The sequence below is a fragment of the Eimeria acervulina genome, genomic scaffold (genome assembly GCF_000499425.1).
Source record: "Eimeria acervulina Houghton genomic scaffold, Eah_scaff355, whole genome shotgun sequence".
In the NCBI taxonomy this organism is placed as follows: domain Eukaryota; phylum Apicomplexa; class Conoidasida; order Eucoccidiorida; family Eimeriidae; genus Eimeria; species Eimeria acervulina.
The window spans coordinates 17,501-33,010 of record NW_013547361.1 but is presented as its reverse complement, the minus strand read 5'-3'; the positions used below and the strand labels follow the sequence as shown (position 1 = coordinate 33,010).

The window sequence follows — 15,510 nt, the reverse complement described above, 5'->3', positions numbered from 1 at the left end:
ATATATATATATATATATATATATATATATATATATATATATATATATATTGCAAGCGGTGAGCAGGTTTCGGGCTTTGTTTTATGCATGAGCAGCAAAAAGACATGCATTATTTTACTCTGCACTTAATTTTCTTCTTCATGCACGCAGCTTCGCCGTGTATTACTTTTTCTGTTTTTTCTTCTGTTCTACAGTGTCTTCTCTTTATCTGCAGTGCATCATATATATACATATGTATAAATATATATATATATATATATATATATATATTTATTTATATGTTTATGTGCATTTTAACTTGCTAAACTGGACCTCTGCTTTATATATATATATGCATATAGATATATATGTATATATATTTGTATATTATATATATATTATATATGTATATTTATATATATTATATATATATATATATATAATACTCAGGTAGTAGATTAGTGCATCTGTTCAATGAAGTGCTCGCCGCATGTATATGCACCTTCGTTTATTTGTTAGTACTTTTGCAGCTAAATCGCTGCCCCTAACTTTTATTTCTGTTTATTGAAGTATTAATTAGTTGCATTTCTTTAGATTAAATTAAACGAAGACAGAGACGCTGTACTTGCATGAAGATTAGTGATAATGAATAGATGTAAAACAAAAACAAATAGAAATACCCTTACCCAATCAAACGCAAATATAAACCCTTTCAGACAGAAACAAAAAACAGAAGCCTCTGCTATCAACCTAAAGATAAACTCATCACCAACCCCTTCTGCTTCTTTAGGTTATATATATACTATACATATATATACATTATATATATATATATATATATATATATATAATATTACATATATCCATAATCGGCGTTTCTTTAGTATATATATATATATATATATATATATATACATATGGTAGTCGGAAACCTAAGTTGATAACCTACTTCCTGGCTACTTGCATGCGTGCATGCATTTATTCTGTTGATCTATTCGTAGTCGTTTGTATTTGTTGTGTATAATAGTTATTTAAAGAAGCAATATGAGATGTTGGGGAGTTTATTTAAAGAGCCCTTTTATTCATTTTGTTCAATTTGCATGCGTAGCGCGAACTCGTGAACACTCCGCTGCGCAAATGAACATAATTCGGGTGTATAGACAGTTTACCCGGGTCTTGATTGTTGTTCTGTTGTAAAACTAATTATATTGCAACAGCCTTTACTATCATTTAAAGGCTATATCCTCCTCTGCCTACAAAACCCCTCGTAAATTGTATAGAGACAAAGCGTATAGAGAGGGGTATATACATATACATATATATAAATATAGATATATATATATGCATATATACATTCGTAGACATCGATAGATAAAGCAGTACGATGCTGCATATATACATACAGCTGAAGTGTATGTTAAGTCAATTAGCTGTTTGATGTATATGCTTTTCGTGATGCCTTGACTGTGTAAAGAAAAGAATAATACGCCTTCTCAAGCCCTTTATTTTCATTCCTTTTACAACTCATCATGGCTGCTGTAGTCGTCGTCTGATGCTGATGTTGCTCCTGAATCTGAAGCCCCTCCTGTCTGCCCATACACCTTGGATATGATAGGGTTGCATACACTCTCTAGCTCTTTAAGTTTGTCTCGAAGCTCTTCTCCGTCTGCTTCAGGGTTTGCAACAAGCCATTCATTTGCTTCTGTAATCTTGTCTGTGATTGTTTTCTTATCATCATCTTCAATCTTATCTGCGAGTTTATCTTTATCTTCAACAGTAGATCTCATGGAGTGTATATATCCTTCAAGAGCATTTCTTGCATCCACTCTTTCTTTAGTTTTTCTGTCTTCATCAGCAAACTTCTCTGCCTCCTGAATCATCCTCTCAATCTCATCAGGGGTAAGACGACCCTTATCATTGGTGATAGTAATCTTCTCACTCTTTCCTGTCCCCTTATCAACTGCACTAACATTCAAAATACCGTTTCTATCAACATCAAACGTAACATCTATCTGAGGAACTCCACGAGGTGCAGGTGGAATACCCGTCAACTCAAACTTTCCTAACAAATGATTGTTCTTCGTCATTGGGCGTTCACCTTCGTACACCTGCATATACAGCATCAAGACATATATATATATATATATATGCATATATATATGTATATTATATGCATGCTTGCGGGGAGGCATGTATATCTAATGGAAGACGTCAACAACACTACGAATGCCCATGATAGTTGTAATCTGTATAGAAAGTGCTTACGGATGATTAACATAGCATAATAATAACAATATACATTATTACTACAATATATATCATCATATATGCACGCGGGTGATGTACTGCAACAACATAAACACTTAAAACTGCTGAATAACCTTACGCACTGCACTTCCTGCCGTGAATAGCACTACTCTGCTACGCACCTGAATAAGGACAGCCGATTGGTTGTCAGAGTATGTAGAGAAGGTTTGTGTCTTCTTGGTGGGAATGACGGTGTTCTTGTTGATAACTTTAGCCATCACACCACCTGCAGTCTCAATACCGAGAGTGAGGGGAGTAACGTCGAGCAAAACCATGTCTTGGGTTCCTTCTCCAGAAAGAATACCCGCCTGAACTGCTGCACCATAAGCGACGGCTTCGTCGGGGTTGATGCCTCTGTTGGGTTCCTTTCCGTTGAAGAACTCCTTGATAAGCTGCTGAATCTTAGGAATACGAGTAGAGCCACCCACCAACACAATTTCGTCAATCTGAGACTTCTTCAGATCAGCATCTTCCAACACTTGCTTGACTGGTTTCAAAGTCTTCTGGAACAAATCTGCATTCAATTCTTCAAACTTAGCGCGAGTCAGAGTTTCTGAGAAGTCCTCGCCATCAACCAAACCCTCAACTTCCACCGTCACCTGCGTGTACACCCGAAATACGGAAGGAAACCATGAATGAAAACGCAGTAAAAGCAGCGATCATCGCTAAAAAAGGCAGTAACACATCAATTATGTCCTAATTTGCAAAAGAAACCTCCTCAAACCCACCTGGTGAGAAGAGGAAAGCGCTCTCTTCGCGCGTTCAACTTCACGACGGAGGCGCTGCAAGCCGCTCTTGTCTTTTCGCAAATCTTTGCCGAATTTCTTCTGAATGATCTTCAAGAAGTGGTCCATCACACGCTGATCGAAATCTTCTCCTCCAAGGTGCGTATCACCTGATCACCACCATAACAAACGCAGAAACAACAAAAACAAAACCTCCGCATACACCCCAAATGATGAATGAACGTGCATAATGCACGTACAACCAACACACCCTGTTCATAAATCAACTAAGTGTCATGTAAGCGCATACATTTTCCCCCGCTGCTTCTATTTGCATTTTATACTTATTTTCATGTATTTCACGGATTCCTACCTGAAGTCGCGTGCACTTCGAAGACGCCGTTGTCGATAACAAGCACTGAAACGTCAAAGGTACCTCCACCAAGATCGTAGACAAGAATAGTCTTTTCGTCTTTCTTGTCGAGCCCATATGCAATAGCTGCGGCAGTGGGTTCGTTGATGATACGAATGACATTCAAACCTGCAATTGCTCCTGCATCCTTTGTAGCTTGGCGCTGTGCATCGTTGAAGTATGCGGGCACGGTAACGACTGCATTCTTGACTTCTTTACCGAGGTAGTTCTCTGCAACTTCTTTCATTTTACCCAACACCATTGCAGAAACTTCCTCAGGCGCCAGCTCCTTCGGCTGTCCCTTAACCATAACACGAATATAAGGCTTCCCATCCTTATTAATAATTGAATAGGGAAGCAACTCCTTATCTCTCTGTACTTCTTTCTCGTTATAGCGGCGACCGATCAACCTCTTAACATCAAAGATCGTGTTGGTAGGGTTGTTAGCTGCCTCATTCTTTGCAGCTTCACCGATGCGGCGCTCATCATCAGCAAAAGAAACATAACTGGGGGTAATACGGTTTCCCTGGTCATTCGGAATGATGTCGACGCGGCCCTGTCTATACACCCCAACGCAGGAGTATGTCGTTCCCAGGTCAATACCGATCACTACGTCCTTAACTGCGAAGACAACAGCAGAAATAATAAAGAAACAAATATTATATTTATAAACAGACGAATGACCCCACGCTCAGGTGTATCTACACGTAGGTTTCTACTGAACATGTTGCTTCTCTACAGAAAAACCCTCTGAAGAAGAACACGAGCACTTAACATATTATAAAACAATCATACATCAAACATTTACATTAAATTATAAGCATCAGCTCTGCCGCACCCCTCCAACAGAGGCACGCGACTCCCAGCAGATGCTACTAGACAGCAGCTGGCAGCAGCAGCAGCAGCAGCAGCAACAGCAAGAAGAAGAGAGAGTCTGTGAATCCCTAGAAAGAATTTAAATATGCTGTGAAGCAGCAGATGCAGCAGCAGCAACAAGCGCACAGCGTTTAGCCCTCAAATCCTCAGATAAGATCAACCGGGAAGAAATAGAGTTATTATTACGGTGGAGTAGAGAGACAAACACGCACCTTTTCCATCTCCTTCAGCATCTTCTGAAGAAAAGACATTTGATATACAAGAGAAGAAAGAAATAGAAAGAAAACAAAACGGCAGAAAGGCCGCCTTGCGAATGCCTCTCGCCATTCTGTCTGTACACCGCAGCACAGTGAGGGTAAATACCCAAGGAATGAGCTCCTTAACTAGACAGAAGCACTCCTAGAAGAGTAGAAAAAGTAGAAACAACAAACAAAACAAATAGAAAAACCCAACTACATGCGTATGATTTCACCAGAAAGCTCTGTAGACACACCGCAGGGGAACGCCGACGGGCGCTGCTGCTGAGCTGCTGAGACAGCGCTGCTGTTGCTGCCCTTGTGCTCTGCTGCTGCTGCTGCTGCTGCTGCTGTTGCTGCTGTTGCTGCTGTTGCTCAGTTTCTTTTGCTGTTCATCAGTGACTTATTCTCTTCCTTTTCGTTTTCTTTCTAATTCTTTTATTAATTTCTATTATTAATTCAAATAATTGATGCAAAGAATGATTATCTTTCTACTTATATGTGCTGCTTCTCACTCTCGCGCTGCTGCTGCTGCTGCTGTGCTTGACGGTAGCTCGGGGCATACCGCACCCTCGTTGTCTCTGTTGCTAGGCAAGCTGCTTTTGTTATTTTTATTTTAATAAAAACATTTAAAATAGTTTTATTAAATTTAATTTGCTTTCTGCTGATGAACAAACAGAACTCAAGAGACGCACACTGCAGCAGCAACTCGTTCGGCTGTACCGGCACCCCAACAGTGCAGCAGGTTTCGTGCAGCCCTATAGGCATATGTATGTTTAAGTGCATGTGTAAACATATTTATTTATAAGTATATAGTTATATTCTTTAATACCTGCAAATGTCTTGAACAAACACCCTTATTTATGAAGCAATGGCAGCTTCCTCTACTGAGCGCGAATAAAGAGATATCTCTCTTCTTATTCTGGTGCAGCAGTTCTTTATTTTGATTTCTTTCATCAATCCATCTCATTTAAACTCAATTCAAATGTATTAAACTTAAAAGGCTTCTGTATGTAGATAGACGGGTGCGCAGTTGCAGTACTCTACACTCGTTTCATTAGGAATAAAGAAGGTGGTTTAAAATCCGAGGGTTTAGGGTTTAGGGTTTATTGATGATGGTTTGTTGCTATAAGAGAAGTGCGCTTGGCCTTGAGGGCTAGGGTAGAGAAACTCAGTATAGGGGTCTTTGTCGTTGCTGAATTTTATTACAATGATATACGCAATAACAAACATTTTTGTTTTTTTATCTATTTGCTCGCCTCTCTTTAATACGAACGGCTTGCTGCTATGTGATTAAAGGAAAAGAAAAATAAACAAAACATCAAAATACTTCTTTTCTTGTCGCTGCTGCTGCATGCACCGCATAATTTTTCGCTACTTCTCTGAGTTATAGCATATCCCCTGCTTGCCGATTAGCCTTGCTCAGCATTTTATTTCTTCGTCTTTCATTTATTTCTCTTCTTTTGTTGTTTGTATTATATTCATTTATGCCTACAAACGCAGTGTATCTCAATCTCCTCGCTCTTTGTTCTTTTCTCTGCTTTGACAGCCTGAAGCCGCCCCCTTCCTTTTTAATTTATTTTGCGTTTTAACGCCATCAGACGCATCTATATCTTTTTTCTGTTGCAACTCAGCATATAATTATGTATATATATTTGCCTGTATAATTACCTATATAATTACATATATAATTATATGTATATAATGTATAGTATCAATAAATTCTATTACATGAAATGCACGCAGCTACTCAGGTGGTATAATTGGGAACTATATCGGATTAATTAATTCCAGAGAGTTTAATTTAATGAAAAAATAGCGCAAATTTGCATTTAAATGCAATAATTTGCGTTTATTTAATATTACACCGCCATGCACATCTGCGGTGTATGCGCAGCTCCTCAGTCTTCAGGTGTATGTACAGCAGCAGTGGCGATAATTTTTTTCTGCACTTTTTGTGCAATAAGAAAAAAAATACCTCAGAATATCAACAAAGAGATGCATGCAGCTGTACTTCGCTGCTGAAGATAAAGAAGAAACGAGAAGATATGCGTGCAGCTACACTTTGCTGCTAAAGAAAAAGATCAAAGAAAAAGAAAGAAGAAGCAAAAGAAATGCATGCAGCTGTAGTTTGCTGCTTAAGAGAAAAAAGAAAGAAAAGCAGACCCCTAAGATGTATTCACTCCCGCGTATTTCTTTAACAATGCATAAGCATGTTAATATATATAAGCATGTTTATATATAATACATATATTTGTATATATTTAATTAATCTACATATAATGTATATATTTATATGGATTATATATATGCGTATTTGTTTACTATGAGATGGAAGGCTGCAAAAAATGAAACAAAGACGAAAACAAAGAAAGAAAAACAAGAGAAGATACTTCTCATTGCAACAGCCCCAACTGATACTGCATGCGCATGCAAACACCAGCAAACGCGTGCATACACCGCAAACAGATGAAGCCCGCTACGAGACAAACACAGCTACACCCTAGGATCTTCCCTGCTGCGGTTGCTGCTGCTGGTGCTGTTGCTGCTGCTGCTGTTGCTGCTGCTGCTATTGTTGCTGCTGCTGTTGCTGCTGCTGCTGTTGCTGCTGCTGCTGCCGCATCCCTACTTCAGCCTTCTCAAGCCTAAATTTCAGGTGTACGTACACCTGGGAGAGATGAAACGAGTTGAACGAAAAATACAACGGGAGGAGTACCCTCAACAGAAACACGCAACTCAAGTAAGCTAGCGAGTTATTTTGCTGCTGCTGCTTGCTGCTGTTGTTGCTGCTGCTGCTGGTGCTGGGCCTCCTGTGGCGGTCGGGGGATGCCGAAGGCATCGGCAAGCCGGTACACCTCCTGCAAGCAGCAGCAGCAGCAGCAGCAGGAACGATTGACTTGGTGGAGACTTCGCAGCAGCAGACAAGTGCCAGCAGCAGCAGCAAGAAACAAACTGTAACAAGAACGGGAGAGATAAGCAGCAGCAGCAGCACCAAAGACAAAACGCAGTAGCAGCAAAAAGAGACAAGCAACAACAGCAGGAACAGAAACAGCAGCACCATCAACAGAAAGAGCAGCACCAGCAGCCGCAGCAACAGCAGCAGCCTCAGCAACAGCAGCAGCCTCAGCAACAGCAGCAGCCTCAGCAACAGCAGCAGCCTCAGCAACAGCAGCAGCCTAAGCAATAGCAGCAGCCTCAGGAACAGCAGCAACAGCAGCAGCAACAGTAGCAGCAGCAACAGTAGCAGCAGCAACAGCAGCAGCAGCAACAGCAGCAGCAGCAACAGCAGCAACAGCAGCAGCAGCAACTGACATCAGTGAATAGGGAGGGTATTTTATGTCCATCGACGACGATGGCGGGGTCAAAGACAAACGAGAAAAACACTCGGTCGGCGTAAGACACCACCTCTACCTGAAAACCCTAAACCCTAATAAACCCTAAACCCTAATATACCCTTATTATAAACCCTAATCAACCCCAATTAACCTTTATTAACCCTAATTATAAACCCTAATTTGCCCTGATTATAAAGCCTAAAAAACCATTATAATAGACCCTAATAAACCCTCATACACGCTAGTAAACCCTAGTAAACCCTAATAAAAAACAATAAACAATAATGAAAAACAATAGCCCTAACCATCCCTAAACCCTAGCTAGACCCTCAGCCTCAGATCTAAACGGCTGTGTGCTGATAAATGCATGCTTGTATGCATGCACCTCCATTCGCATCTCCACCTGCTGCTGCTGCTGCTGCTGCTGCTGCAGCTGCTGGAGCACATGCCGCGGAGCGGGAGAGCAGCACACCGCAGCAAGCGTCAGGTGTACACGCACCTGAGGTATTAAATTGGGATACACCACCTGCAGCTCCGTCACCTCACTCCCGCAAAAATATACGGGAGCCTGCAGCAGCAGCAGCAGCAGCAGCAACAGCAGCACCAATAGTATTAGTAGGAGTGGAGGCAGGTGTCCTTGCCTGCAGATCCCTTCTATCCGATGATTAGCATATACATATATATATATATATATATATATATATATATATATGCACCTAGGGTGTGTCTTGTTGACTATGTACATAAATGAACATACATCTATATATAGATATATATACATATATCTATATATATATATATTATATATATAATCTTACTGTATAAGCAGGTAGATTAGAGAAAACAAGAGAGTGTGTCTTGAATAAGGTGTCTGCTGCTTTTTGCGTTAAACTGCGCGGCAGTATTTGTCCCAACAGCCGCTGACATAAAAAATCTCCTGCGGCTTGCCGCCGCTGCTTCAGACTCGAGGTAAACTGAAAAGAAAAGAAAGAATTCAAAAAGAAATATATAAAAGAAAAGAATTAGAAATATAAAGGCAAACAATCAAAGAAAATAAGAAACAAATGAAGAAATATAAAAGAAATTAAGTAAAGAAATGAAGAAAAGAAAGAATTAAAGAAATAGAAAAGAAATTAATAAAAGAAGTAAAGAAAAGAAATAATTATAGAAATAGAAAAGAAAAAAATTATGAAAATAAAAAATTCTAAACAAATACCACAGCGACGAGGTAAAACCAAACCAACGCAAATTTATATCCTCCTTTTCGGGTGTGTGTACACCCAAATAAGCAAACAAATAAACAAAAAGAAGAGACAACATCTTCTAATTGCGGTGTATGGACAACGCATGCATGCAACGCCTCAAAAGCAACTGAAACAAACTTCGGGTGTACATGCAGCTGTAACAACATTGCGGTGTATATGCAGCTCCTCAGGTGTACATGCAGCTACGCTCCCAATGGGATCTACATGCATGCATGCATGCATGCATGCATGCATTCTGGGGTGTATATGCAACTATGCATGCACGCATGCATGCATGCATTATTAAAAAGCAAAATAATAACAATAATAATAATTATTATTACTATTATTTTATTATTATTACCTGCTTCACTTTCTTCAGTCGTTCCTTGGGGTCATTGCAGTGTACAGGCAGCGAAAGAGGAGTCAAAGTAAACCGATTGCGCAGCAACAGAGGCGAAGAATTCGGAAGGCCGGCAGTCCGCCTACAACAACAAAACAAAACAAATATATCAATGCATGTAAACCCATGCATGCATGCACACATACACACAAACAAAAACATGCATGCATGCATGCATGCATGCATGCATGTAAATACAACCATGCATGCAGACAAACAAAAGAAAACATGCATGCATGCATGAATGCAAGAAAACACAAGTAAACGAAAGCATGCATGCAGACGCATGCAGACGCATGCAGACGCATGCGTTCACAGCCACCACCGCAACAGCAACGCCAGGAACAGCAGCAGGAGCAGCTACTGCTCCTGTTGTTGCTGCAGCTGCTTCTATTACAACTGCCACCACTACTCCTTCTACTGCTGCTGCTGCTGCTGCCGCTGCTGCTGCTTGCTGACCTGTAGAAGGCGCATGCAAGCAGCGCCTTTGGAAGCTTGTTTGGTTTGCAGGAAGAAAACTGAAAGTCCCCTTGCAATTCACAATACCTTTATACACACATCAGCACAACACAACGCAGCAATATATATTGTGCAGCAGCAGCAGCAGCTGCTGCTGCTCTTGCTGAAGCACATGCTGCAGCAGCACGTGAAGCAGCACAAGCGGTGACAGCAGCAGCAGCACCCCCCGCTACAGTCGCAGAAACAGCAAAAAAGGTCGCACCGCAGCTGCAAAAACAGCAGCAGCAGCAGCAACAGCAGCAGCAACAGCAGCAGCAAGAAGTTGAGTTACGCACCGCCTGACTGCCCCTGTGAATGCGGCAACGAAGACATCATTTAAAGTAGCTTGTGCTGCAGTTTTAATTTGCTTCAGCAGCAGCAAACTCATTGGTGCAGCAGACGCAATCTGAAGAGACAGAAGGAGACAGCAACACACACATGTACATCTTCCTCCCCTTACACATTTATTTATTTAAAGAGACAGAGTGCTTCAATGAAGCCAATAACCTCTAAACAAAAACAACATGCATGCAAACAAACAAATGCAGAAAGAAGCAGAAGAGAAAGAAGAAAGAAAAGAGACAAAGCGTGAGAAAGAGGAGGTAAACCAACGAAAAGGAGACAGCTAAGGAGACAGGAGACACCTCAACAGACACCCCAGCAAACAACAGCAAAATATAGTAAAAAGAAAATAAGCAGCAGCAAAACAAATGCATAAAACAACAATAAAATGATTATTTACGAAGAGGAGAAGACAGCAGCAACAGCAGCAGCGGCAACAGTAGTAACAGCAGCAACAACAAGAGTAGCAGCAACAACAACAAGAGTAGCAGCAGCAAGAACAACGACAACAGCAGCAGCAACAGCAGCAGCAGTAATAGCAGCAACGACAGCAAGAGTTGCAGTAACAGCAGCAACAGCAGCAGCAGCAACAAGAACAAAGACAACTGCAGCAGCAGCAGCAGCAGCAGCAGCAGCAGACCCGAGCACTAGGACTCCACCGGAGATTATCTCGCTGCTGCGGGGAGCCGGAGAGAGGAGTGCATGCATCTCTGCTGCTTCGAACAGCAGCAACAATTGCTCTGATGCAACTATAAAATAAAAGGAGACCTTCAAGAGACAGACGCAGCAAACGCCCTGGTGCGCGCAGCACCCGCTTCGTCTGCAGCAGCAGCAGCAACAGCAGCAGCCGCAGGAGCACATGAAAAGACAGATGCAGCAACAGCTAAATTCAGCTGTACGCACGTACACCCCAGCGCAGCAGCAGTTTAGCAGGCGCTTCATAAGACAAAAGAAGCAGCAGCAGCAACAACAGCAGGCACCCCGTGCTGCTGTCTCCTCACCAATCGCAGCAAAAGAGCTGTTGGAGTCGGAAGGAGACAGAAATGTTCTGCTGCTGCTGCTGCTGCTGCCTTCAGCACCGGAGGCTCCGCCACCTCATTCAAGACAATCCCCCTCTCGTCTGTTAGCAGCCTCAAACCCAACTGCAGCAACAGCAGCAGCAGCAGCAACAGGACAAGCAGATAGATTAAGAGCACAGGTGAAGCAGCTGCAGTAGCAGCAGCAACAACACAAGAAAACACCATCCAAGCGGCAAAAAGCAGCATCAATATCAGCTCAGCAGCAGCAGCAGCAACAACACCAAGAGTAGGTGCTGCAGCAACAGTAGCATGAGCAGCAACAGCAGCAGAAGCAGCAGTAGCAGCACCCAGCAGCAACAGCAGGTGCAGCAGCAAAGGCAGGAGCATCAGCAAGACCAGCAGCAGGAGTAGCCACAGCAGCAGCAACAGCAACAGCAGCAGCAGGAGTAGCCACAGCAGCAGCAACAGCAGCAGCAGCAGCAGCAGCAGCAGCAGGAGTACCTCAACAAGAGAGACTCCGTCTCCTATTGAGTGCTCAGCCCTGATGATGATGCAGTGTCTCTCTACATCAGTAAAACCTTTTCTTTCTTTTGCTGTTGCCCTCTCTTCTTCTGTGCTGTACTTCCTCCACTCCCACACCTCAAACACCTGCTGCTGCTGCTGCTGCTGCTGCTGCTGCTGCTGTTGCTGCTGCTGCTGCTGCTTGAGGAGTTTGTTGTTCTGAACAAGGATGATCTCCCAAGGAGGTTTGTCTGCAGGCAGACTTTTACGCATCAGCCACTCAATGCATAAATGCATTTCTTCGCTGTCTTCAACAGATAAACAACGCACATGCATGTTCGGGTGTATAGGCACCTCGCGCCAGCGAGGATATAAACGAGTTAACACCGGAATACTCCTAAACAGCAACAAACACACATGCATACATACACCCCAAACCCTAAACCCTAAACCCTAAACCCTAAACCCTAAACCCTAAACCACAAACCCTAAACCACAAGGGAAAACAATTTGGCTGTCGCCGGCTTCCCCTCCTCCAGGCTCTTCTCGTCTTATCAACCAGCAGCAGCAGCAACAGTAGCAGCAGCATGATCAGCAGCAACAGCAGCAGCATGACCAGCAGCAGCAGCAACAGCATGACCAGCAGCAGCAGCAACAGCAACAGCAGCAGCAACAGCAGCAGCAGCAGCAGCAGCAGCAGCAGCAGCAAGATAGAGAAGAATGTCTTGCCTGAGCCTATGGAAGGTGGCGAGGCCCTGTTCAATAAGATTGAAGACAGCAGCAAGAGAGGGAAGGCTTGGGGTGTACATACACCCGGAGACGATGTGGTGCTGCACCTGTGTTGCAGCAGAGAAGCAGCCAGCAGCAAGATTATATGAACAGAAACTCATCCGCCTCGGCAGTCTCTTTGCAGGCTCTGCTGCAGAAAGGAGACACTCTTGTTCAGCTTCAGAGTCTGCTTCATCTGCAGAGTCTATTGTAGCCTCTTCCCAGCTGTCTCTTCTTTTAGTTCCTACACCGCTGCTGTCTGCTGTTGAGAAACTCCTGTTGCTGCTGCTGCTGCTGCTGCTGCGGTTCCGCAGACACCCGCCGCTGTCTGATATATCACCTCCTGCTGCTGTTCCTGCTGCTGCTGCTGCTGCTGGACTGCTTGCAGCTGTTGCAGCAGCAGTAGGAGACGCATCATCCCCCTTCAAACGTCCACTACTACTACTGCTGCTGCTGCTGCTGCTGCTCTTGCTGCTGCTGTTTCGGCGTTGCAGGAGGGGTGCAGCACAAGTAGTAGACCTGAAGACTCTCAGCCAAAACCAAATGCCGTACACAACAACCCCACCAACGAACAGCAGCAGCAGCAGCAGCGATTGATGCAGCGAAGCAAAGATAGCCGTAAAGGTGCCTAGGGCCCCCGCCCCAATCACAGCTTCACGTCTCCTTCCCATTTTAGGGTTTAGGGTTTAGGGTTTAGGGTTTTCAGAGTGCATGCAGGCGTTTGAGTTGCAGCACTGTTGAGGTGTATGCATGTACACCGCGGAGAGATAGAGAGACAGCAACAAGGTAATTAATTTCTTTCTCTTGTTTTGCTGTTTGGATTGAGGCCCTTCTTTATTCTGGGGTGTATAGGCTGCTGCGCTCTTCGAGCTGTACGTACAGCTGGAACTGCAAGCAAGCAGCTGCAGCAAGAGATAAACAGAGAGAATCAGCAGCAGCTTCGGCCGCAGCAGCAGCAGGTTTTCTGTTATCTTCCTTTTGCTGCTAGATAAGGCAGCAAGACACAGCAGCAAACGCTCCGGTAGGTGCAGCGGCTGGAGGTGGTGTTGTGGCTGCTGCTGCTGCTGCTGCTGCTGTTGCTGAGGGTGCTGCACTCTTTGTTGCTGCTCCTGTTAATGCTGCTCTTTATCTTTAATAAAGAGCAGTAACAAACAAATATAAAAGCAAAACTGCTGCTGCTGTTTATTGCAGCAGCAAGACAGCCGCGCTGCCCCCAGCAGCAGACAGAGAACACGTCCGAAGGAAGGAAGGAAACGGTAGGCAAACACTTAATAATAATATTATTATTATTATTAATTGAGTCAATTAATATAAATAAAATAATTTCTTTTTTGATTTACACAAAAAAATAAACATGCAGTGTACCGCCAGCTGACGGCGCCGCAGCTGCATGCAGCGGCAGCCTGTAGAGAGTTTTGGGGCTTTGAATTGAATTCTTAAATTAATAAATATATTTATTTTAATGTTTAATATTATTTAATACTTCAATAAAACAGAAGGAGAGCGCAATACAAGCAGCAGCAAACTCCGAACGGCAGCCCACGGAGGCGGTACTGTTGCAGCAGAGGCAGCAGCAGCAGCAGCAGCAGCAGTAGCTGCTGCTGCTGGAAGCAACTTCTGCAACTTATTTTCAGTTAAACAGCACCAACGGCAACTGCAGCAACTGCAGCAGGAGCAGCAACTCCAACAAGAGCAGCAATGGAGGCTGCAGAGGGCGACCTCTTTGGCCCCGATGAGGAGGCACCTGAGGAGCAGCAGCAGGAGCAGCAGCAGGAGCAGCAGCAGGAACTGCAGCAGGAACTGCAACAGGAACTGCAACAGGAGCAGCAGCAGGAGCTGCAACAGGAGCATCAGGGATTGTTTTCTTCCAGTGAAGGTGTGCTGCTTGCTAATGAGCAGCAGCTAGAGTACGGTGAGCAGCAGCAGCAAGAGCAGCAGGAGCAGCAGGAGCAGCAGCTGCAGCAGCACAGCAGCAGTGTCGAGGGTTCTCAACCCCACAGCAAGAGCAAGTCAAAGAAAGACAAGAGCGAGAAGAAGCATAAACACAAACACAAGCATAAACACAAACACAAACACAAAGAGCAGCGGAAGCAAGATGCAGCAGCAGCAGCAGCAGCAGATGAAGATGATGATACACTCGGGGGTTTTATTGAAAGAGATGCAGAAGCAGCAGTCCATGAAGACCCTGATGATGTTGTTCCTGTAGAAGGCGGGATAGACAGCGATGTAAATAAACACCTGACAAACCCTAAACCCTAAACCCTAAACCCTAAACCCTAACAAAGCTTTAAGGATATAAACTAATCCTAAACCCTGTCGTTCTGATGCCTTGTTTTTTTATCTTTGTTTATTCATCTCTACTCTTTATTTTGTTTTTGGGTTTATTGCTTTCGCCGTGTTTATGAGGGTTGAGGTTTTGTTGTTGTTTGTTTCTCTTCATTGATGTTTCTAGGGCTTATTGCTATTTATTAGGGTTTGTTGTTATTTATTAGGGTTTATTAGGGTTTATTAGGGTTTATTGTTGTGTATTAGGGTTTAGATGGATATATCTATTTACTAGGGTTTATTAGGGTTTATAATGATTAGGGTTTATTACGGTTTATGATAGCATCTCTTTATGCATTATTACTATTATTATTATCTATTATTATATATACTAATATATAATAATATATTATTATATATTATTGTTACTATTACTTTGTTTTTGTTTTTATTAAGAGGGAGCCAGACTGGACCGAGCCTGCGGGATCGGGATCGGGATCGGGATCGGCAGCGGACCCCACAAGTTTTGCAGGGGCCTTAGAGAGGCTGCGCCAGCGACGCAAAAGAAAACCTCAGCCCTTAGACGCTGACTTGCAGCTT

At 43.2% G+C, this 15,510-nt stretch overlaps 3 protein-coding genes across 3 annotated transcripts in view; 1 reads left to right on the top strand and 2 right to left on the bottom strand.

Moving 5' to 3' along the window:
- Positions 1–1,496: 1,496 nt before the first annotated feature.
- Positions 1,497–4,626, bottom strand: EAH_00034630 (heat shock protein 70, putative; the record flags this gene model as incomplete). Its single annotated transcript, XM_013392168.1, has 5 exons — positions 1,497–2,087; positions 2,409–2,885; positions 3,015–3,181; positions 3,385–4,044; positions 4,512–4,626. 5 exons carry the CDS (start codon positions 4,624–4,626, stop codon positions 1,497–1,499), a joined length of 2,010 nt encoding a protein of 669 aa, XP_013247622.1.
- Positions 4,627–7,288: 2,662 nt separating this feature from the next.
- EAH_00034620 (hypothetical protein, conserved) lies at positions 7,289–12,150 on the bottom strand (the record flags this gene model as incomplete). Its single annotated transcript, XM_013392167.1, has 8 exons — positions 7,289–7,393; positions 7,848–7,946; positions 8,256–8,438; positions 9,479–9,599; positions 9,977–10,063; positions 10,312–10,421; positions 11,359–11,499; positions 11,878–12,150. The coding sequence occupies 8 exons, from the start codon at positions 12,148–12,150 to the stop codon at positions 7,289–7,291; spliced, it is 1,119 nt and encodes a 372-aa protein (XP_013247621.1).
- A 2,193-nt stretch (positions 12,151–14,343) lies between these two features.
- Positions 14,344–15,510, top strand: part of EAH_00034610 (Transcription factor IWS1, related) — a gene marked incomplete at both ends in the record, with an annotated part of 5,640 nt that continues 4,473 nt past the window's right edge. Inside the window, 2 exons of the mRNA XM_013392166.1 lie at positions 14,344–14,871; positions 15,367–15,510. The exon at positions 15,367–15,510 is cut by the window's right edge and continues 46 nt beyond it. Of these exons, the coding sequence (XP_013247620.1) occupies positions 14,344–14,871; positions 15,367–15,510 (672 nt within the window). The remainder of the gene's footprint in view (positions 14,872–15,366) is intronic.